The 25,883-nt window shown below is 35.6% G+C and overlaps 1 protein-coding gene and 1 long non-coding RNA gene across 13 annotated transcripts in view; one reads left to right on the top strand and one right to left on the bottom strand.

The window, feature by feature from the left end:
- Nucleotides 1-25,883, bottom strand: part of tnika (TRAF2 and NCK interacting kinase a) — a 159,626-nt gene that overhangs the window by 114,039 nt on the left and 19,704 nt on the right. For all 12 annotated transcript variants that reach the window (XR_015477551.1, XM_087238840.1, XM_087238829.1 and 9 more), the window contains 1 exon segment: nucleotides 25,579-25,644. Coding sequence is in view for 8 of the 12 variants with exons in the window: in XM_087238829.1 (XP_087094955.1) it covers nucleotides 25,579-25,644 (66 nt within the window). In the remaining 4 variants the exon portion in view is untranslated.
- The window catches only part of LOC141378217 (uncharacterized), a 36,249-nt gene that overhangs the window by 3,411 nt on the left and 6,955 nt on the right, over nucleotides 1-25,883 (top strand). The window lies entirely within an intron of this gene.

Below are 25,883 nucleotides of genomic sequence, written 5' to 3'. Positions count from 1 at the left end.
AAGCACTGCAGTGTTGAAATCAACAAAGACATTGATGTATTTCAATATACTATCGATTTACTATTGTTGGGTCATGGCCTGAGGAGAGTATGTTAATGTACTTCTCCCCCACTTTATCTGGTTTATCAGCTGGTTTTGGGGGTAGGCATTTCACTCATGTTTGATAATGCTTTGCTTAGGGTATAGGAAGGAAAGGTAACTATTGATCAGAGAGAATGGCTCCTTCTCCTGCACACCGGTGCGTAGCCTCATATGCTATCAAAACCAGTTTCACTGTCTTTGTTACACAACCGATCATACTGTAAGTTACCAAGTTTCTTTATACAGTATGTTAGCTTGTTTCATTCTACTGTCTGTATATTTAAAAGTAATTTAATAAACAACTTTGAGATTCTCTTTATCTATTTATCAATGATAATAACAACTTTAATGGAGTCAGATTATCTACAATGGAGTCAGATAAATAATTGGCTGCGTCCGAATCCGCCTACTACTCAGTAGGTACTGTATTTGAATTTAAACGTACTACTCGGCCGTTAGAAAAGTACGTTCTATACAGTATGAATGTGAAAGTATGAATGGAATTCGGACGTACTACATCCGCCATTTTGTCATGGTCATGCGACCTACCTGCGTAATTTGCGTCGCTTCACTCCCATTCATGAATTCGCTCGCGGGGCATCATGGGATAGCGCAGCGTGCATGAGATGCGCACTCCATAATTTCACCGGAAGTAGTAAGTCATCCGGGTACTTTTCGCATACTGATTTTCGAATTCTATGTAATCGGACATACTACGCGGCTCGCATACTGATTTTGGCGTACTAAATAGTATGGAAGTATGCGGTTTCGGACGCAGCCATTGATTTAAACACGCCATCCTTTAACTGCTTTTTGTTTTCGATAATTGGTTGAGAAAAGCAGTGTAAGCTTCAAGCATTACAAAATATACATTTATTAATTAATTATATAATCATTTATTTTAATGTTTTACCATTTATTAGTTACATTTAATGAAAAAATATTTTTCAATGACAATTAATACGACTTTTAAAAAAAACTACTATTTCCACAATACATCATTGGAATTATAGGTCTATAAATAGCAAATAGACCAAAATAAATAGGTAATCCAAATCAATTTAATTAATTTCCTGATATTTCAGAATTGTATTGCAATCTATAGACCTTAAACAAATAACAAAATGTAGTTTTCCATACCTAGGGAACACCATTTTACCTTAGTTGCTTTCAATAAGTTTCTTTAAATGTTAGTTTAGAAATATTCTTAATCATTATTTAAAAAAAAAAAAGTAGAAGAAAGACACCAAGCACCAGCAATCACTGCTCAAGAAACCAAGTTTGAGTCCTCAATGGATTCTCCTCATCTCTTCCCAATCCATCAGCAAACACACATCAACATTCACAACACAAACAGCTTCCTCCCACCATTCCCACACTCTCGGCTCCTTGTGGACGGCCATGAATGCAGCGATTCAAAGGCACAGCGGTGCCTGCGGTCTCTATAGAAGAACACACGTCCATTTAAAACCTCGAATTTACTGTACATCCCAGTCATGAGATGCCATTAATCACGCTTTACAAAGCAGTGCATACAGCGCAACAAAAGCCTGCCTGTGTTTATCTCATTATCCAATTGAGCAGAGCCGTGACTTACAGTCGCCAGCCTGACCCGACCTTGGCCAGAGAGAAGAAGCGCCTAGTGTCTTTCGCACTGATCCAGGATCACATTTGTGGTTTTTATTATGGTTGAGCATGGAATCAGGAGCGAGAAATCTAATCTAATCAGGATCGGTACAAAACCATCCTTCATACTCCAGCTGAAGGAATGATATTCACAACCGTGTTCTCCTGCTTTGACCTACAAGGACGAGGGGATGATAATTTATGACCTAAATGAGTGTAATGAAGGCGAGAGTCAGGCCTGATACATTTTTAATGTAAATCCATTTGACCTGGATTAAGAGTTATGATGAAGAGTGCATGGTCTGATGCTTAAAAATGGCAATTTATTAACATCACTCCACAGTGCTGGTGAAGCTAGTGTTATTCTGCTCGGCTATGTCAGAGAGCAGCATGAGGTTTACTGTGATCCAGTATCACACACCTCCCATCTGGCCTAAGGAGAAAAAAAAAGAGGAAGTTTGCTTTGAAGTCTTGAATCCTTCTACGCAGAACGAATACAGAAGCTCTGATGGCCGATAACGTTAAGTGTTCAATCTCTGGTCACGACTCGCCTCATGTCATCATAATGCGTAGATTGTTTTCAGTGGAACGGTACACGCAAACACGTGCACTCAAACAAACGCACTTATGTATAATGAGATTATGTTGGCAAAGCATATCGATTGCTGTGATGACATGTGTTTCCTTTCCACATTTTAGTCAGGATTGTTCTTACAAGGGAAACAGCAAAACCCTGTCTGTGAGAAACGAGTTTAGCCATAAGGTCTAGATAAGAGTGCTTACTTTTTTGACATCAAGTTAAAGTCGCATATTCAGAACAATCCTACTAACAATAAGTTTGTAGTGGACATTAAGTACTGCATACCTGCATAGCTGAACATTCAACAATTGGTGAAAAATTAAAAGTGATTTTAGGCTTCTCTTTTAGAATTAAGAACTGCCTTTCTTCAAATGCTAAAAAGAAGCTAGTTGATGCAACATTTATGTCGATATTGGACTACAGTGATGTTATCTAGATGCATGCTTCCTGTCAGTCTGCATGCATTGTATACTGTTTTCCATGGTGCACAAGATTTATAACTAATTTTAAATCTCTTATCATTGTGTACTGTATACTAGGGTAGGTTGGTCTGCTTTGTCCATTCGTAGGCTTAAGCATTGACATATCCTTGTTTACAAATCTGTACTGGGTTTACTCCAATCATATCTACAGATTTACATTAGTGAAAAATATGTCCTTAGCCATGGTCTTTGGTCACAGGATATTTATTTACGCTCTGATCCTAAAGTGCAGACTGAGATGGGGAAAAGAAGCATTTAAATACGCAGCACCTTTTGCATGGAATAATCTACAAACAAAGTTGCAGTTTAAAGAATTGATTTCACCAAATGCATTTAAAAAGAGTATACATCATTTAGAAATTGAAATGCAATTTTCAATTGTTTGTTTGTCAGTGTGATTCATGTTAACTGTAATTGTTTTTTGTTTGTTAGACCCATGTGACATGTACTGTATACTGCCTAATCTTGACCACGAAACTCTTGTAAAAAGAGATTTTTAATCTCAAGGTTTCTTTCCTGGTAAAATAAAGGTAATAATAATAATACCATAAAACTACATACATTTTCATACAAAATCGTATTTTTATATAAAAAAAAGGCAAAAAAATACTTCATTACGCCAGTAGTCAGGCCAGTAGATTGCGATGTAAAATTTGTATCACTGCTTTCACAAAAATGTGTTGCAAATAAATGTAGTAATGGTAACAAACTGTAACAAAAATGCCTTTAAATATTTTGAGACATATTTAGCTGCTAGATGTTAGATAGATAATGCTTCTATGTTCCTAATGCCAACTGTGTAAAACATTATCTATAAAATGCTTATAATAAACCGCTGTTTGTTTCCCTTTACCTTCGTTGCTTCTGGTTAATGTGGTCAGAATTTATTGGTATTTTGGAATGTATGTATGTGTGAATGGTGAACCTGTGTGAACAGTGCTTTTTTTAATTTACCGGTAAAGTCGTTCCAGAAATTTTCTGTAGATTTACTGTGTGAACACTGTGTGAACGGGGGTTTTGTTGTACTGCAGCGGCATAATTGTATACATTTGAAGTAAAGTTGAACATAAAAGTTGCAGTGCATGTTCAATGATTCGTGAGATTACCCCGTACCAAAACCCCTAAATCCTTATTTCGTAAAAAAAATTAAAAAAATTAAAAATCACAGCAACTGCAATGGGTTTTGAATGTTGCTGTGGACAATGTTGAGATTAAAGTCCAAAAGCTTTAATATTGTATTACACAATCTTGGATGAAAAATGCGGAATTGTTTCACATTGGAACATGATGGCTAAATAATACAAGGTAAAGTGACAACAATGGTGCATTCTACTGTTTGAAAACTTTGCATAGTTTGCATATTTTAGAAAAACAGACCACATACAATATCCTGATAGAATTGAAAAGACTATATGCAATGCTCTCTTATTAGCTCCTGTGATTGCTCCGTGAATACTGTAAAGCAGGACATTGTTCTAATTAAAGTTTATGGTGGCTGAGCTACACAGTGTAAGGACACCGGAATAGAAAGGAAGCAAAAATGTAAACAATACATCCTGCCGCTCATGTCTAGAACAAGCACAAACATGGCCTTTTCAAGCTGCACACCAAGGGAAATCTTGTAAAGAAAAATAAAGCATCAACACTTGCCTTATTTTTAAGCATCGCATGAATCACCGAAAAAGTACAAAACAGTGTGACATATGACGACATTTTGAGCACTTCTGTAATGAGGGAGAACGTTATTGACGTGGGTGATTTTTTTCTGCTGACATGTAAATCTGGTGGGTTTTCAGTCAGCAGCATATGATTCGCAGTTCCTGCAAACACGAGCCCGAACGTCTGCTTCATGAGCAATCGACAAAAATGAAATGATCCCACAGACACGTTTGCATGTTCAGAAGTCCAGAAACTCAACGTCACTCTTCACAGAAGCACAAACTGCAGTCACAATCCAGCAACTCTTAACAACAACAGATTCAGTTTAGACAGAGAGTTCTATTGCCATGTCTCTTTATGATGCAGAAAGGAAATAGAGTATACAACGCAGAGTCTTAAGGCAACCTGTTTAGTAAATCATACAAAGCATCAAGGTTCTTCTTTGTGCTGTCAGCCAAAAGCAGAAATCAAAGTCAAGAAAGCAGCCTTCTGGCATATTTTATAAGGGATTTTTTTTTTTTTTTTTTGAAGATACTTCAGCTCAGTCAGCATAAAAAAGGTGATACATCCATTTAAAGCACAACAAAATAGAGCTGAGACATTCGTTGAGAAACTCTGACTTTCTCAAGGTGGAAGTGGTAGCAGTCAGCTGCTTCTGGTCTTGTCCTGATCTGTGATTTTGCAACGTATGAGATTACGAGACCTGGAGAATTTGTAATGAACACACACTGTATTTTATGCAATAAAAGATGAGATGTTTTAATCATCTTAAACATGCTGTAACTTAAAATTACAAAGATACATAATGCAATTAAGATCAAGAAACTAAAACATTGATGATGAATTAAAATAATGCACAGTTTTTTTTAAAGCACAGAAGTTTAGTTTCACTTTGAGTGAATATATTTAATAAATTTGAATACATTATGTGAACAAACACTGGTTTACAGTGAATGCGTTTATGGGTTAAGTTTGTTTAGCATATTTTATATATATTTCCTGAATTGAATACTGATAAATCAAGATGATTTTTTATAAAGTGAGAGGAACTAAAATATATTTAAAACATTTGTAAATGTTTTGTTTTATTTAGGGCTAACAGAGTATATGCAGAGTTATGCGGAAGGACTTTTAATTTGTCAGTTACCCGAGTCAAGTACTTCCGGTAAACTCTATGCGATTACAAAATTGGCTTGTTTAAGGTTGGTTTTCTTTTGCTGTGTTCACATCAGACGCGGCAAGCATGGATAAATCAAGCTATTCGCGTGTAAATAGACACGTGAACATTTACTTGCTTCATTCATGCATCAAATTCGCTTTATTCACACGCCAAATTCACTTCACAACAGATGTGGATTCGTGTGATGGGCAGGGCTTCTGTCTGCCCAGTGCCTCTAGCTTCGTTGCATGGATTTTATTAAGAGATTAGCTTGTTTATGTGCTTTATGAAGGCTGAAAAACAGCATTGATTCGTTCGGTGGCATGTCAGAATCCGATTCTTTCAGAGGTGCAGCAGCTTTATGAGTTCATAAACTCCTACAGAAACTTAACCTGGATGATGGAGGCTTTCAGCAGTGCTTCTGACTAAGCCGAGCCCAGTTTGATGAACTGTTGTGGATATCGGCAGGATGATTTTCCCCCGCAACATCAACAACAGGCACTACGTCATAATAACGCTACCACAAGAGCAAGCTCCTGACTGGTCAGCGTCACGAATGTCCGCTGAAGTTCAGATTTTTGAACTCGAGCAATTCGCACAGAACACATAATTTGCGCCACCTCATTCCCGCGTATCACACCGCAGGATGTCTATTCACGTCTTTGCATTGACCTAACATGTAAATCCCCAACACAATCTCACGGCAATTCGTAACTTTTTCATTTAGTGGCTAATTCGTATGAATTTGTAAGATCTAATTCGTACAATTTAGTACGATTTGCTTTTCCCCCAATGACAGTTGGGGTTAGGGGTGGGGTTAGGTGCCACGCCTCCTTTTTAAAATCGTATCATTTCGTACGACTGAAATCGTACTATTCGTACGAATTAGCCACTAAACTGGCAAAACGTAAAATACTTACGTTTTCTCGTGAGATCAGGCTGAAATCACTTGTGCTTGACACTTATTCCGCGTCTGGTATGAACGCAGCATTGAAAATCAGCAATCTCCACTGGCTCAGTGATATCCGATATAAAACAGGTCTCGCATTGTACAAGTAGCACTGCATTAAATAAAATTTTTCCCCGCCATGTCTTTAAAATATCAACAGTTATTTTACCCCAGTATATTCAATGGAGCTTCAGCACAAGCCTGCTAATCCTGATGGATGCATGCTTGTAAATGGCATTTCATCTCGTTTTACTTTTTAGCAACTAAATTACTGCCAAAGTTTATTTAACTCATTATATTTTAATCATATTACAACATCGATGCTGTAAAAGTAACCATATAAAATTGAAAAAAAAAGTCACATTAACCGTTCACCGGAAGTTTATCAGTATGAGAAGAAACACTAGCTCTGCATATACCCTATAGTAAGATATTGTGCATTATTTTTGAAGGATAAATTATAGTGACATAATAATACACAATGTTTCAGACAGAATACATTGCATTAAAAAAGCAGTTTCTTACTATAATGACAAATTGAATACTTTTAAAATACATGTTTGAATGTTTTAAGAATAAGTCAAATAAAAATACAGATTAATAACACATAAATTAGCAGGGTTTTCTTTGAATTTATTTAGCTCATGTTTGTTAAAACTTTGCATTTGGGAACAGATTTTATTTTTCAAAAAATGCGCTTTCCTTTAAAAAAAAAGCATACTAATTGCTAACTGATGACAAATAAGGTGGTATTATTGTAGTATTTAAATTAATGTATGGGATCTATAATACTATTCACACTATTCAGGCAATATTATAGTAATATTTATGGTAAAAAGCAGCTAGTTAATAGTTATTATGAATTCCTAACCTAAAGTACTACCCATGTTTCTCATGTTGTCTTCAGGAAAAGAGAACAGATCATCAACCGGAAGGAAGATCTTCATGAACTGCTCTTAACATGGTGTATGCTGGGGAAACACGGTGCCAAAGTGGTGCCACCAACTACTTGAGCAACCACAAACCTCATGTGACACTTTAAAACAAAACAAAACCACGTGAGGAACACTCAGTGCACTCATCAAAAAGGCAAACGCTTCCTCTCCTCAGACTGGAGAAGTCCCATAGTTGGTCTGTGTTTCTGCATCTTCAGATTTTCCTCAACACACACACGCACCAAACAAGCTCTTAAATATTTAATCAGCCTCCGAAGCTTCAGTTTGAGAAGTAAAAATGCCATGTCATGAACAACTGGAATTGATTCTTACCGCCAAGTGTTGGTGAGAAGCACAGTTAAAATGCCCTAGTCTATGTTTGCATGACAATGATAAGCCAAAAATGGAAAAGTTTCACATTTACATAACATCTTTAAAAGCATCCGCGATTATACATTCATGAAAATAACCAAAAACACTGTAGCTGCGTCCCAAGTGGCACACTAAACACTATGAACTTATGCACTGTGTATTTATATACTTATACACACAACAGCATAGTATATGAATGTAACGTCGTCCCAAATGGAACACTTGTTTTTGTGGAAATTCAAACCGTTTCCCATTTGCAAAATGAGCAAAATAAATGACCAAACCACCAAATAATACCTGGCATGAGTATAACCGCATTCACCAACGAGAGGCTCTATAAATCACTCACGTAGGAGAATTTAGCTTTCTCAATCCAAAATAAATAATCCAACATCAGTGCCCGAAAGCTCCGCCCCTTCTTCTACATGAGCAAAGCAGCGACCGTTGAGTGCGTGAAGTGTCCAACATTCCACACTTCATTTTAACGGTTGAATAAGTGCATCATCCAGGTTTTTAAAGTGCACTTATTCTTTTAAAAATTAAAAAGCGTGAATGCATTACTTACACTATTTATACAACAAAATGGTTTACAATAGTGCTTGTTACAATATGCGATTTGGGACAAACCTTGTATTACATATGCCAGGCCAATAGTTTGGAGTGGTCTTCATTTTGGTACTTGTAGGAAAGTGACTGCAACGTGTGTGTATGTTGGTCTCCACATTTGTGAAGTAAATGCACACTTTGCTAATAGATCATTAGCAAATACTTGAATGAAATGGCAGAGGTTGACTGTTGCTTGAGAATTCATATCCATCATTGTCTGTCTGCATGCATAATTTGAAAAATTAACTGCAGTTCAACTTGAAGAAATGCTGACGAAATTTAGCATAGGATGGTTAAGTAATGACGTTAATTAAACTACGTATTATAAAATGTAAAATGTGAACTTGAAAGGAACATTCACAAAGCAACTCATGTAAACATCTTAATCTTTTATTAAGATTGCGGCAAATAAATAGATTACTGCTGTCTGTGTAAACCTAGTCATTTTGGTTGTGTTTACACTGAAACAACTACAATAGCATTACAGTGGTCCCTCATTTATTACAGGGGTTATGTTCTAAAAATAACCTGCAATAAGTGAAATCTGCAAAGTAGTCAGCTTTATATCTTATAATTATTATAGATGTTTTAAGGTTGTAAAACCCCTCAATACACACTTTATACAATTTTCTGAGACAGGCATTAACATTTACACTTCTCTCATTTAAACACTTTTGTTATTTTCCTCCTTTATGTAACAAACCAAAGATTTATTTATTCTGTAATGGCACCCTACAACCACGTAACTTCTACCTTTCTTTAGCATATTCAGAAGTCCAACTTTTTGTGCAATGATGTGCATCTTCCCCAGCATGGTGCAGAACGATTGGCGACATTGTGGAGAGAAAACTTGCAAACACACAGTCCAGCACTTTAGAGTCACCCTGCTCAATCAAAGATTTATGTCAATTTGGCAAGCTGAACGCATTGTCTACTGTACAGGAGACACGACATGGAGGAGATTGATTGACAATGGTCTACAGCCAATCAGAATGCAGATCACAATGCGCTAAACAGGACGCAGAACACAATGCTCTGTAAAATTGCGTTTAAAAAAATTGGGAAACTGCAAGGTCGTGAAACGTGAACGGCGTTAGTGAGGAACCACTGTACTTCAATATTGAAAGCAGTTTTCAGATTTTAGCATTTTCAGTGACAAAAACACAGTTGACGCATCATCAGATAGGCAAAACATTTTAAAAGTTTCTTGTTTTTGGCAAATGTCATGTAAACAGCCCCAAAATGCAGTTTCATCTTGTATAATAATGCCATCTTATCTATTTTAATGTCTTTTTGAACAAGTTAAAAAGCTGAACAAGAAAATTCAGCTCATGACACTTAATCATTACAGTGATTTACGTATACTGTATAAACAATGATTCACAATCAATACTTGGCGAGGTCTTTTGAAGCAAAATATTTAGTAAATTCAGGCTGTTGTCACAACAGCATGTTTTATGCATAATAATATAAATGTTATATAATAAAGTGATGCATAAATCACAAAAATACAACATTTTAAAATGGTTAATCACCCCCAAAAAGTCAACCTTATACCATTGTTTATTTTAAAAGAAGGATTGTGATTACAGTTCAGAGTTCCTTACCTATGCCCATACTGCAGAATCCTTCAATAGCTTTAATTTAGTATAGCTTTTAAGAGTAGTTTAACTTCAAAAGAGCTTGTAAGTGTACTTTTAGGCTCTTAATGTGTCTTTTATGCACGTTATGCTGGCACAGGTAAGACTATCAGTCCGACCAAAGAAAAGATAAATACTTCTGCTCTGAAGTTTTCACGCTTTCAAGGCAGCAAATGAAGGCGGTAGATCATGAAGGATATGGATATAATTATTATTACATGTTCATTTTTAATCTGCCCCTAATCTTCAGGGTGATATGCAATCTTGCCTTTTAAATAATAATAAAGCATGCTGGGAGAGCAGGTGGTACATACTGCCATAAGGAAGATGAATACATGCATTCTTTATTCCATAAGCCTGTTGCCTAATTCTTGGACAACAATGCATTAGTTCACTATTAGTGTCAATTAAAATACCACTCATGAGATATATGCAGCAATAAAGGAAATAGAAGCCTTATTTAACACTCAAGTTTTCATAACAGTAGGGCCCTGTGAGGTCCGCAATGAAGAAAGATGTTCAAACTAAACTTTGGAATTTAGTTATGAAAGTAGACTTTTATTACAGAATATGCAATGTAAAGGAATTTGTTGAAATCCTAGATTAATAAATCAAACATTGGGTTGTATTTATTAAAAAATGATAGTAAACTGCTAAAATAACTAAAATAAAGTCACTTCATCATTAGACATCATTAAAAAAAAACATGAAGATAATATGATTTATACAAAACGCCCCCATAAGTCACAATAATGAGAAAATCTGACATTGCAATATTTAATTTTTCTGCAATATGCATTGCAATTTAAAGCATCTATACAAATTCATTAGGTCAAACTTTATTTTGATGGTCTGTTTGTGAGTTTAAGTTACATTGCATTTATATATCAACTAATTCTCATTAGATTACAAGTAAACTGTTAGGTTAGGGTTGGGGTTAGCCTTGCTAAGTTTCTTATAGTCAGTTAAATGTCTGTTGAAGGAGCAGTTTTAACAGATATTAAGCAGACAGTGTACTAACACTCAAACACATCAAAATAAATCGTTACCTTTCATTAAATGGTTGAATAGCACAACTTGGAAAGAATTTGTAGACACACTTTATTTTAAGGCTCACTCTACTATTGGTCAACAGTTAACTATGACTTTTGCTCCTTATTAATTGATGTTAAGGTAGCTTAGGTATTGGGTGAGGTTTTGTAAAAGTTAAAATTATGCTTGATGTCTAAATAACCTAATAATACAAATATACTAACTTCCAATTGGTAAAATGTCTTTTGCCTGAATACTTAAATCTCTCTCAGGCCTTAAAATATGCAAATGATACAGTTTTACTCCATTATGGGTAAACTCTAATTCCACAAATATCAAGTTCTGAACTGTGACTCTTGCTCAAATATAATCCCAGCTCAACATTGTATAGCTATGCGATGTGACTATTGCAGATGCACACATTACAAATAAAAATATAACTAAAACTACACCTATCACTGTTGTGGAGTAAAAAAAAAACACCAAATAAATACTGATAGTAGCAGTAGTTATGATAATAGTAGCAATAAAAAAATGTAATAACCACACAGTTTTTAAATTTTAATGGGTAACAGCAGGGTTAAACAGCATTTGATTAAAATAAAAATCATACCCTTCCTAAAAAATAAAAAACTGTAATTGTAAACTTAAATTATACCCATTTCTTGATTTTAATTGGAGCTTTTGGTTTATACAAAGATAAAACATCCATTAAAATGGAGTGTATATATATATATCAGAAACAAAATGAATAAATTAAACTGAATTAATTTGCTCAAATTCAGAGGACCCTAGAACAGGCAGAGAATGGAACTTGCATGCCAACAAGAAGCCCTGCCTCATGCCTGAGCGCTTAGAGCATTGTGGGCAAACGCCAAGATGCACGCCATCTGTCATTTTGGAACCTGTTGGTGAGGAATAGAAGAGCTCGAGCTGTTTAAAACCACTTCTTCCTCTTCCAGTCATGCATTTCCATGAATGGGCAAATAGCAGAGCTCAACAGAGATAGCAAACTGCTTTAATTACTGCAGCAGTGGGGCAATCGGCAGCTTAATCACCCCTCATCACGGGCCTGCCTCGAACGCCATGGACGCCTCATTTGCCTTCGCTCCCCACCGGGAATCTGCCTCCAACAAATTCGACACAACAAAACCAAAGCAACAAACAAGCAACAAAACCAACACACATCCTCCACCTCCTCTCTAGTTCGTCCATGTCTTCAGCGTTCTCCACCACCTCTCCAATGTTATCGTGGCATGAATTATGTAAGGAGTTAGAATTGTAATTAACAAGGCCTTCTCCACGTGAGCTCATCGTTCCCTCAAGCTGAATCTCAGCAACAGGCAACATACACAAGCAAATATGTGTGTTAGAGCAGAACCCCGGCACTGAAAAGCTCCATGAAATATTCAACAGGCTCGGAGGAAGAGCTTTAAATTATTCAGATTTAACAATCTTTTCTATCTTTGGAACTTTTAGCGATTCCGCGTCGCTATATATAAAAGTAGCACCATGTTTAAGCGCAAAAGAACAAAATCAGAGAGAAAAAAAATAGGAATACGTACTGGAGCGACAGATGTTTGGCTTCTGAGACTTATGGAATAAAAGGGAATTAACAATTACAAGAGAGACAGAATGAGAAAGAGATTAAATGTGTTTTTTTGAAGCGCAAGATTAATGGTCGTGGGCTAGGGCTAATAAATCTAACTGAAAATTTCAGCCTTGTGATGATATAAACATTGGGAGACATGTGTGGGCTAAATGGTGAAGCATCTTTCTTGATAAAGGGGAGGGGGGGGGTCCACATAGAAACCCTTTCATTTAAGATAAAAACTAGCTACATTATTTTCACCTTGCAGGTCAGGCCTTTTAAATTAAAGTCCTTCACATCAAATTAAATGTGAACATATGAATTTTAAATAGAATAAAACGCAGGTAAAGCATCAAATATAAAGCTTTAAATACATTTGGTCAAATTCAGTTCAAATTACTTATGACAACATTTCCTCGTCATTTGGTGAACATTAATATAAAATATTAATAAAAATGAAACCTACTTATCCTGACATATATCATAATACATAAATTAAGTGATCAATGATCAGACTTGACAGTGGTTAAAAGGATAGTAGAAAAAAATAAAAACGTTTAATCTTAAATAACAATTTGTCATCAAACTACAATTTTAATAATATACAGTATTTCAATTTTAGTTTTTTTTTTTATTTTAAACATCCGAATTATTAGTCCCCCTTTGATGTTTTGAAGAAAGTCATATTTGTTTTATTTTGCCTAGAAAAAAAGCAGTTTCAAAATTTTTATGAACCATTTTAAGGTAAAAATTATTAGTCCCTTCAAGCTATATTTTTTGCAATAGTCTACAGAACAAACCATCGCTGCTCAATAACTTGCCCAATTACACTAACCTGCCTAGTTAACCTAATTAACCTGGTTAAGCCTTTAAATGTCACTTTAGGCTGTATAGAAGTGACTAGATATTTTTCTAAAAATTATGGAAAAGACAAAATAAATCCGTTATTAGAAATGAGTTATTAAAACTATTATGTTTAGAAATGTGTTGAAAAAAACCTTTTCTCCGTTAAAAAGAAATTGGGAGAAAAAATAAATGGGGGGCTAATAATTCTGACTTCAACTGTACATAAAAAGATGTTTTGGTATAAAAACTATTACTACGTTTAACGACATTTTAGTGAGTATCATCTATAGATCACCATTATGCTCAATGCTACATCATGAGAAACACAAACTAAGTACTTAATGCATAAATGCACCAATCATATCCAATTAATATGAGCTCATACAGGCTGCATAATAAATAATTGTGAACCATAACGCAGTTAAATAGTTTTAGATTGAGTATATCAAGTCCACACCACAGAACATGGGATCTGTTGTATACAAGGACATCAAAGAAAGGAATTTATTTATTTGACAGTGTTTTGATTGGTTGACATTACTTTTACCTGTGCACATGTTTCAAAAACAACTCCTCACCTATTCACACAAAGTATGCACAACAGTTATTAAATGACATAATAGAACACACTTTCCTGTATGGCACTGAGTTCTGGGGAAAAACATAGCACAAAAACACCTACATGCTTTCCATAATGCATCTCATAAAAATACACGCTGTTCTTTGGGTGACAGCAAAGTCTACAGTAGACCATCCGGTTGGTGGTTGGCACGAAAACTTGTTTTGTTTCAAGAGTAGATTTCAGACGGGAACAAGTAAGGGCATGACAAACAACGCCCATATAATTTATGCATGTTAAACATGTAAAATATGATTAAGAAAATAAGGATCGAGATTAATCTTGACATGATTGATCTGTAAGCTTGAATAAATAAACTGTTTAATAGTTTTTGAGTCTAAAATTAATCGATATACATATTCAAGCATGTTTAACTTGCATCTTAGAAATGAAAGGGCAACAAAGTACATTATGACTTATCGATTGCTATTGATGTAATTCTAGAGCAGGGGTGTCCAAATTTTTTCATATGAAGAGCCAATAACCAAATATCATTAGCTACATTTCAGTCCACCTTATGCGCCTTTTCCATATTCGCTTAAAATAAATTAATTAATCAATTTAATTAAATTAAAAAGATTAATAAATTGATGGAAACGCCAAGATGCGAATACATTTTGAAAAATGCACATAAAAAACCGTATGCACATAACCAAGTTGGATAAACTTTTTATTCGATAAGAAAAGATGCGTCTGGTGCCTTCAAACGACACCGCGCGTTCATTGCGTGACAGCATTGCCTTCTTAAGCACAAGTCATTTATTTAATAAAGTAAAGATTCACACAGCTTCTCCTAGTGCAGCTCATTGTGTTTTTTACTGATGATATTTAGCGCCAATTTATCAAGAAGTGACGATTATGTTCTCTTTGACCACTTGGATGGATCGCTGCTTTATTCGCAAGTCTTTTATGCAATATTCCAGTTTTGCGCATACAGTTAATTCCCATTTCAGGATGGAAACATCGAGAGCTTTTGAGAGCCGTGGCCCGAAGGTAAATATACCAAACTATATTACATTAAAGTTGCTATGGGTATTTTCCTAATTTAATTTCCTAATATTTCAAAATAAATAGAAAACACTTTTAATTGCATTATCTAATGTAGTATAATTTTTAAAACGATAACTTACTGCAATAAAAACTTAATCACATTTATAACACAGTGGAGTTCAACGCTGAATACACTAGTCAAGCTAAATCTACCTTTGACTTCCTTTGCTCACCAAATTCTCCGCCTGGTCAGGTGACAGTATGTACATTTTTAAAAAAAATCTGATTGTTTTACACAATCTAATTGAAATATTTTATTTCAGTTAGCTTTTAACAACAAAACAAACAAACAAAGGGTTACATTAAACATGAATTCACAATCTAGAAACCCTCCCCATCATTCTCCCTTTCTTCTCAGATGAGATGGCGGGCCAAATCAAAGGTTTCCATAGGCCAACTTTGGCCAGCGGGCCCTAGTTTGGCCATCTCTGATCAAGGATGTCGTCATAACCAACAAACTGTGGACATTTTGAAAATGCTCTAAAATAAACAGTTTGAGCCAGCTGGATTTTCATGTGATTGTTTGCTTCATCTATGATTCAAAATGAATCATACCAAAGCAGCTCTAGTTTCCCATGCATTGAAAGTGTAGAGTCTAAATATCCCTGCTCCGACACAACCATATGACTGTTATTCATTATGAGTGTAACATGAGCTATTGCTGATCTGATTGAAACCTGTGCCATAGTGGAAACAAGCTTTGGAGGAGGTCATATTCATTGGCTGACAAAGTGTATACAGGTGTTAACGGAGCATGGTAAGATCAAGTGACCTGTGGGCGACTGCAAGAATAGACGGCCCGCAGCGGATTTTACCGACCACTGAACGCGAATTTGGGCTTGTACTAGACAGTCAAACAAAATGTACTCAAAAGATATAACTGTAAAATAACAGAAGTAGTAAGTGTACCTCTTTTAGCTGGGTTTGTACCATTTTCCAGATCATATATTTTGTTAAACTGAAAAATGTATAAACTATAAAAACACTCCCGACTCTGTAAAACCCGACTCCCGACTCTGTTACACTGTAAAACCCAACAGTCAACTTTATCAAATGAATTGAGTGTCGTTAACCCAAAATTTACTGAAAGTTAATTCTACTCATTTGAAAAGAGTTTTAAACTCAGTGTTGAAGGTAATGAGTTAATTAAATACCTTATTACTTCAACTTAAATAGAGTAAGTTTACAGTACTCATTTGGACAGTTTTTGATCTTAAATGGTGTGTTGCAGTCGGTTTCCTCAAATTTTTTGAGTTGCCTTAACTTTGAGTTTTACAGAGTAGAAATGTTATTTACCACATTAAAATTAATTGCTGATTCACATGGTTGGATTCATGATCAAACTCCGAGTGCATCCAATCAGTATTATTTAAGACGGTTAATCATCAGATTTTGCCAGTCAATTTATTGTGGATCATAAAATTTTCACTTAATGCATATACACTATTACACAGTAAGAAACCACAGATGCTGTGATTAATGAACATAGAATATTAAATACTACCATATATATACACTATTGTTTTAACATGTTCAATTTATTTAAATAACTCTATATTTTTAAAGCAGTACACTAGGGGTTTTAGATGTTTACTTGTTACATGTCATTCATTTTACCTATTATCCTAGCAATGCTAATATTAGTATTATTATTGTAATTAAAATTTCCACTTAAAAAGCTTAATGCATGTAAATAAAATTACAACGAAATTTCAGATAGGTTAATTAAATGTATTACAATATACAATATTACAATTTGAGATACTAGGAGATAGTCAGATACGTAGACAGACAGACAGAAAGACGCTAATTATTTTTTGCACAATGATTTTTAAGACTTTCATTTTGAAATTTAATTGGCTGGAACAGAATGAAAACCGACATTTGCTCCTGTGTTTGTATAAACCATACCAATTATTCAATGAAGCATGCCGTCAGTGTTGTGGAATCAAGACTGCTGTCTCTCAGTCACGCTTACAGCAAGAGTCACCCGACAGAATCGAAACCAACCAAGGCATACAGACTCAGAAAGAGTCTGAGTCACCATCCGCAACAACAACAGCACAGATGTAGTATTTAATCTGGCATAAAAGTGCAGAATGCACCAACAGGGCCAAAGCATTGAGTTCTGGTAATGTCGGCTCCACCCAGGCCCATCCATTGAGCTTTAAAATGATTTCATACCATGAGTCAATGCAACATGACGTGGCTTATTTCAACTGCATCAGGCGTTATTCTGACCCGTTTCAAAGGATTTTATGCATGTAATGAAGAAGCTTTGTAAAAATGTATTATAACCAAGTGATAAAAAAACACTAAAAATACACCTTTATATGGTACTCATTGAAATACTACAGCAACTGAAATGACCCTGTGTTGTTACTGGGGGCTATTATAAAAGCTTTTTAGCTCATTACTTACAATGTACAGTACATTGTAATCAATGTCAATGAAGTTACCTTATATAGCCCTATTCAAAGTAGGGCTGCACAATGTATGGTTTCAGCATCAATATCACAATGTGCACATCCGCAATAGTCACATCGCAAGATATGCATTGCTGAGTCTGAATTCTAGTTTGTGACTAAGTGACTGAGGATTTCAAGAAAGGTTAAAACTTTTGGGAACAAAAAATTATGATGTTTAGAGGTGTAACAAAGGTTAATTGTACTTATTTATCCTGGAAAAAACTTTTTTTCTTAAATTTTTGTCTTGTTTCTAGCCCAAATATCTATATTTTAAAGCAAAAACAAGACTATTTTACTTCTCCCATAGAGAAGTTTAATTGTTTTAAGGAAAAAACACAAAATTCTAACAAAAAAAAACAAAAACAAAAAACGATTTTTTTACTTGACCTAAGAGTATTTTGTGTAGACTTTTGGACTTTTAAATCTAACTTGGACTTAATTTTACTCCCTTGCCTTTGAATGACTCATACATGTAATTTCTTAGCTGTATTTTATATACACATATATTTCCCTTTCTTACATTTGTAATACAACTTTTATTTAATTAAATATTTTACTTCATTGTAAAGCACTTTGGATCAACTACGGCTGTATAAAATTGTGCTCTATAAATAAAGTTTGCCTTGCCTTGCCTAGAAATGAGACGAAAACAAAGTGAGAAAAGCATTTTTTAAATTCAAGTTCTGTACCTGAATACAGAAAGACTCCTTGATGCCAAAAATGCCAATATAGAGCTATTCAAACCATCTTATGAAACTGTATGCATATCAAATATTCATTGGAGAAAAATAAAATATTGCGATATCAGATTTTTCCAATATTGTGCAGCCCTACTTCTAAGGGTTGAGGCTGAAATATTATCTAGAGTGTTCAAAATGGGTGTCAAATTAAATTCTCAAACCAAGTCTCTGCATGTCATGCTTCCTTGTTTAACACAAATAGCTGTTGAACTTAACCGATTTTCTGCAAACAGTATCAGACAGTAAACAGTGAACGAGACTGTCAATAAGATTAAATCATACTGTGAGAGTTAGTTCAGAAAATGCACTGCTTGCATGGAAAAAGGTGTGGGTTGGAATTCACGCCCTTACAATGACTTAAGATTTACAGATGTCACAACACACCAGAACTAAACAACATGCAGGCTTTTACATGGTTTCTACATATTGTGACAGAAATATTGACATTGATTTTTAGGAGGAGACGAATGCCAATTTTGAAAGCTGATTTTGATAGTGTTGATTTAGAATATTGCTTCAAGAGACTTGTGTTTTGTTTTGGTGTCTTCAGAATTTTGCTCATGTGCGTTGATGTAATAACAACAACAACAACAACAACTATAATTTAAATCAGTAAAAGTATGAAGCCATTTTCCCACAAAAATTAAAAAACCCATATATGATACCTTATTTATATGCATTTCACCTTCTGATGCATGTATAAAATTTATGAACATGAACTTTAAACCATCAAAATGATATTCACTTCAGAAGTAGAAGGACATGAAAACAGAGAAAAGACAAAAAAAAAAGAAAGAGTCTGAGAGGAATGAGCTGAGTGCTTTTCTGTGCAGGTTTATAACGCAGGTGTCTCAGCTCAGACAAGGTGTCTCTGCTGCACAAGGAGACATTTAAATAGAGCTATTTTTATTCAGCAGCAGAGCCAAAAATAGGTCAATGTCATCTAAAATAACTTGAGCACCAGGAGTCTGCTCTCAGATGAGCCCCTGCCGCTACTGATGCACTTTTAGGAGTGCCCACATCCTGCCTGTGTTCGTCCAGTATAGGGTTGAATAAAGAAAAGAGTGCAACTACTCCTGCAACAAAACAAGCGCTGTCTCAAGGAGAGCTGAAAATATCCATGATACAAACAAGTACCACGAGACCAAGTAAAACTCCATTCCCCTTTAGGCCCTTTTTCTGTGTCCATGCTTTCAAAGACTCCCTCTATGCAAAAGGGTTTGATCTGTGCTTCAAAATGCACCCTAATGCAAGAATCCTAATAGCTAAAAGTGATCAGCAAGGATGAATAATTGTTGAGATTAGGCATCGGACAATAACTAGTTTCAAGCTTTACTGTGGTTTAGAAAGTCAAGGTTTTAGAACCGCTAACATTTTCTGGTATAGCGTTCTTACAGTTTTTTTTTTTTTTTTTTACATTTTTTATGCCCATTTCATTTAGTTTATAAACCAACATCCAAGTACAGTGCAGTGGCTTACTTGTATCCAGAGATAATAATTTATTTATCTAAAAAATATTTACTAATCATGTAGCCTGACATTTTTGCTGTCCTAAAATATTTAAAATGTTTCTTCAAATAAAATCTATTGTGTTTAATGGAGGGGAAATGTAGTTAGAATAAAAAGAATATATTTTAGAGCAGTAATCACAATACCGTGATGCCGTAAAACCGTGATATTTTTATCCAAGGTTATCATACCGTCAGAATCTTATACCAACCCATGCCTAACTGAAATCCTGTATTTGCAGGTTGAAAATCTAACATTATTTACAGCAAATAAATCTGACTGCATTGCAAAAGAAGACTTTAAAAACAAAACCACTTAAAGTAATTGTTGTAGCTATCAGTTCTGTAAAATATACATACAGTCAGGGCTTGACATTAACACCCACCAACATGACAAATGCAGGTAGATTTCACCTGTGGCGGGTTAGACAGACCCCCCCACTAGCCACTTTGGCTGGTTGAAAATAATTTTTAAAGTGCCAGTGCTGGCTCGTCAATAAAGATTACAACTTTAGTTTAAGACGTTGTCAATAAACATGCAAATGTGATCTTAGAATTGAGAAGCAGCATGAGTGATATGTCTTTGTGTGAGCAAAAGAAAGCAGGTGAATCCCGAATGAGAGGATGATCACGCACACGGTGAGACACAGGTGATCCTTGCTCAATGCGGACAGTGTTGCACGCACAGCTGATGTGATGCAAGCTAGTGCTTGAAAGCTCCCTGTCCCGTTTTCCTGTGTGAAGCAACTGTGCCTGGAAACGCAACTGGTGCAATCGTTTCTCTTTGAAACAGACTGGAAAAAAGCTGTGCTCATGCACCCACAGTCCTGCTGTTTTCAAGAGCTCCAGATTTTTGTAAGCAGCAGCGGTTGCTGCTTTTGCTTTAACCATTGTTTGAACTGATTATTAATGGGTCGGTACATTAACCGTGTGCGTGTGATTATCCTTTCATTATCATACACGGTATGTTGTTCACCTGCTTTCTTTGGCTTACAGTTTTTTTTGTCAATGTGGTTTAATTATCATCCTTTACAAAAACATTGCTTTAATAGGAGATCACTTCATTTTTATCTAGTTAACTGGTGATCTATGACCTTTAGCCTGGACAGACTACCGTGTATAGTTTTAGATACATGAGAATACTTTTTTTAATGTCAATTGTCTTTAAAAATATTTTTGTTGGTTAAAAAGTTATATTTTGCTTGTTTTGACACATTGTCGCTAGTGAAAATGGTCAGTGGAACTAGTAATATTGGAAAACTACGAGCCACAATGGCAGGTGATCAGAAAAGATAATGTCAAGCCCTGCATACAGTATACATAGTTTTGGTTGCACCATATTTTAAACTCTGAGAATGCTGAATATGGGAGAGCAATTCATCATTCTAAGTCCACTAATTACTGGTGTATTGTTGTGCATGAGCTATATAAAATGTAATTAAATAAAAGAAGGGATAATATCATCTATGAAGTGGCAATGTCTGGAGAAGCCATGTGTAAGAAAAAAAGCACATAATTCAGCCTTTTCAGCTCTTGTCTGACCAAACACGGAGCGCCAGCAAATTTGTGTGTCTTGAAAAATAAAAATAGATGACAGTTAGAGATGGAGCAATGGGAAATTTGTGTGACTTCTGTACTACATTGTGAACTAGTCATGACAGAATGAAATTAGTGACCTACACCTAAATCAAGCAAATGGAAAGGTGATGACAGTCAGACCTCAGGATCCGTCTTAGGCCAGTCTTTCCAGGAACTGGAGGAACTGCTGCTCCATTATGAATGAGATGTGGAAAGATGCTCACGGGTGGTTTGAAGTGTTACCAGGCAGATCCTACACTGACCAGCTACTGGGATGCCTAAAGTGACCACTCTTTATTTTCTTACACCGCACACAATCTCAAAACAATAGCACCATAAAAGTTATTACCATACCTTCTTACTGTTTTACTTGACTTTAAGGAAAGTTCACCAACCCCAAGGTTAAACTACAGATTAGGTGCTGTATACAGAGTAAAAAATGCTAATCCAGCAGGTGACGCCTATAGAACTGCGAAAATTATGATGTTGCCTTAGTTACTGCAGTAAACAAAGCAGTGAGGTCAAATCTAGCAGGAGTTTATCAATTTCATAAACTGCACAGCAACCCAATATTATGATACATTACGATTATTTCATTAATATACATAAAAAGGTATACTAACTTTAATACCTTGTAAAATATAATTTAAGACTTTAATACTTTAAGGCCCTTAAATTTCAGTTTTTTCAACTTTTAAAACTTTTTAATCTCAATTCTATTTTTTACCCCTACCCTGTCCCCTTGGCCCTTGAATAAGAGTGTGAGGGGGAGGGGCTTCAAATTTTACCCCTAAGAAATGGGACAGCCCTACCACATCTGTACACGTCACTGTATGTCATCGTAATCTCTTATCTCTCATCTCCTTATCTCTCATATGAGTTTGATGATGGCAACTGCTGTAGTTACTTCAATTGTGTTATTTTTTTAGTATTTATCTTTAGGAAATTACTGAAGGTAATGATATCATGTTGTCATGATATAATGTGGCAATAAGCTTGTAACTGCATTTACACCAGGGCCATATTCATCTAAACACACGAAAATACATTAGGGGGTTATTATCGGGGTTTTTTTAAACCATGACGGTAAAATACGAACGCCATTCGATTAAAACATAAGCTTGTTTGTTGTAAAAAAAATCATAATAATGACAAAAAAAATCTAATTTGTACATCTCCTTCCATCTGCAGCAATTCTGCCGTTTTAGATGTTGTATTCTGGGAAATTTTTATACCCCTTGTTTTTGAGTGTGGTCCTGAAAAGTCTCTGTTTCAAGGGCTATCTTGCCCTTCCCCTTAGCCCTACAACTTAAAGCTAAATAGAATTGGGATACCCATACCCCTTCACGTGAATGTACAAAACTAGAGGTAGGGGTGAGTGGAAGGATTGAATTGGGATTTGGCCTAAGACACTGCGTGGTCTTCTAAGCTATTGCCTGATTCGTCAAGCCCTTCTCAAATGACCATTACTCAAAGGGTAGACTGCAAATAATGATGCCGGCAAAATATGTGCATTCCATTCCCTCTCTCACTTGCCCTGAATTATTATGTCATTCTACCTTTCAATCCTTTACTTGATGTGCAAACGGGATTTTGCAGTTACCCCTATAAACATAAAGAGCTCAATGACCTTCACATCCACTAGGAATCGTCTATCACTTTTTACCAGCCAGGGTAAAATAATCCGCTCTGCCGTATGGATTCAGAGTAAAGGATATTAATGGCATCAACCACAGCGTTTGATCTCACTATAAACCTGACCTTATGTAAATCGGGTTGTTATCGTGAGGATTGATTTGGGGCAGACAAGTGCAACTGAAGGATAAGGTTAGAGGATGAAGTGTGCTTACAGTGCACTGACCCAAGTTCCACAGGTCACACCGGAGCAACTCAGACCCGCTTCCATATGTCCGAGACGTGAAGGGCAAACTAGAATGACAGAGCAGAGACCGACAAAGTAACTAAAAAGAAGCTGAGGGGAAGAGATTTACCTCCCCGTCTGAGCACAGATCGTCTCGCTCCACAAATCTGAAACGTGCGTGTCTGTGTCTGCAGCTTCAAGGCAAAAAGAGAGAGACGCGTGTACATCAGACACTCTCTTATCACATTCCACCCACTAAAGAACTTCTTTTAGGCTCTATCTGCTAACTCCGGCACGGTGCCAGCTCTCATCTCTTTCCCTTCACTGCGTCACCCTCCATCTCACGGCCACCCCTCTCGTCTCCTCCTCCACAGCATATGTCCTGGTTCCGCAGCGGGGAGCAGATTTGTGGCCACATGCTGGTCTGGTGGGCTGTGCAAGGACCTGATCTGACTGAACGGTTTAACACTCTATCTGAAGATGTCTGGCTTAGTTAAGGTCTAGTGTTTCTCCAAAATTCATCCTCACCCTGTTGGACTCTCATGGGACAAAAAAAAGAGATGTTAAGAAGAATGTTGATGCTGCTCTCTTCTAAGCCTATGGTGTCAATGTCTGTTCAATACAACAGAAAGTGCCTACAGTGTCAATTTCTTCTACCTTTTAAAACAATCACAAACTGAGATATTGGGGTCCCATGTCCTCTAGTAAGCCTTATACAGACCATATGCCTGTTGTTTATTTAAAAAAAATAGGCATCTTGTCAGTCCACTACACTTACTTTTCCAAAATGGCATTGTCCACAATCACAATGGTTTGGAAAGAAATGTAGATTGATGAAATAAAATATCCATTAGTATTCACACAAGTAATAGTTAAAGTAAAAATTTAAGTTTTCTGTTTACTCACTTTCAAGTGACTCCAAATTTTTATGGAGTTTCCTTTTCAGTAGAACAGAAAATAATAAATGTGAAGGAAGTTGAAAGCCTGTAACTAGGGCTGCACGAATAATCAAAAAAAAGATTGTGATCTCGATTCGACCCCCCACATGATCTTAATCCAGCATCTCTACGATTCAGCCAATTATATTTTCAAGTTTAGGAGAGAAGCATAATAGCGGCCGCCATTGTTAATATATACATTGCTCAGCCTCCAAATGGAGTTAAAAGACTCACATAAAGTATTTATAAGTTTTAAGCAGCGACATTTTGTTAAAGTTTGTTTACTACAGAGAGGATGTTTATGCATTCCCGCAAATGACATCTACTTTAGTGAACAGAACCTGCATAGGCTGTGAATAACAGGTAATAAAGTTGTTATTAAGGTTCAGATTGTTGCACAGAATGATCGTCTGGGAGCCGCGCGGGAAGTATGATTTCAATGCATGTTTTTTTTTTTTTTTCTCAGAGTGACGGCAGCCCTGACATAAACTGCACCCAGCAGTGAAAGTGAAACTGAAATCACGCACATTATTTAAATAAACATATCCTATTTTTAAGTTATGATTATGACAAGCATTTGATATGCTTGTTTCTTTCATGGCAAGCACAAATGTTGTAAATGAGAATAAACGTTTAACAGCGTGTCAGCATAACTACTCTAGCCTATATAATGTTGTATGTAATGCAAGGGAGAATCTGATAATGACAAATTTTACCAGTGAAAAAAGTTTGCATACATCTCAAACATAATAAATCAACTTGAGAATTATGAATAATAGTATGCTGATGTAATCAGTTTAATGTGCATAATTGACCAGGACTAAATTTAAAGTTTATTCAAGTCCACCTTTCCAAGTCTATACAAAATTTTGCAATTTAAAAGTAGATCTTAATAATAATAATAATAATAATAATAAGCATATTAACTTTTATTTTACCGTAATTGAGAGAAAATAATGATTTTTATTTTTGTGCATTCTTACCTGTAACCATTGGCATACACATACAAAAGTAGTCAGTGGTTACAGGTTTTCAGCATTCTTTGTACTGTATATCTTATTTTGTGTTTAACAGAAGAAAGAAGGGAGAGTAAGTGATCACAGATTTTTCATTTTTTTAGAGAATAATCCCTTTAAACATGGACAAACAATCAGATATACAACACAAACGTGTCTATTTATTACTTCCAAAGCTCAAAATTTCAACCGTGGTGGAAAAAACTATGCAACGAAAAAGCAAAAGAATGCATGTTGCTTACCTTATACACCTGACCATACGTTCCATTGCCCACCAGCTCCACCAGCTCAAAAATTCCTGCAGGGTCCTAAAAGAAAAATAATTTATTGTTAGCAAAAGTACATACACAGACAACAATAATACTTTGACAGCATAAAAGTATTTGTAAAATATTGTGGCAGATCAGTAATGTACTGTTATGCTGTGTAGGAAGAGTTCAAATGAAGGAGCGTTGTTTCACAGGCCGAGCAAATAAATGTGCAATTTAAAAAAAGTAAATAAATAAAGTTTAATGACGAATCATTCACAGTAACCGCAGGAATATGC

The sequence above is a fragment of the Danio rerio genome, chromosome 2 (genome assembly GCF_052040795.2).
Source record: "Danio rerio strain M-AB ecotype USA chromosome 2, GRCz13ab, whole genome shotgun sequence".
In the NCBI taxonomy this organism is placed as follows: domain Eukaryota; kingdom Metazoa; phylum Chordata; class Actinopteri; order Cypriniformes; family Danionidae; genus Danio; species Danio rerio.
The sequence above is the reverse complement of the archived record's forward strand: the minus strand, read 5'-3'. Positions and strand labels throughout refer to the sequence as shown.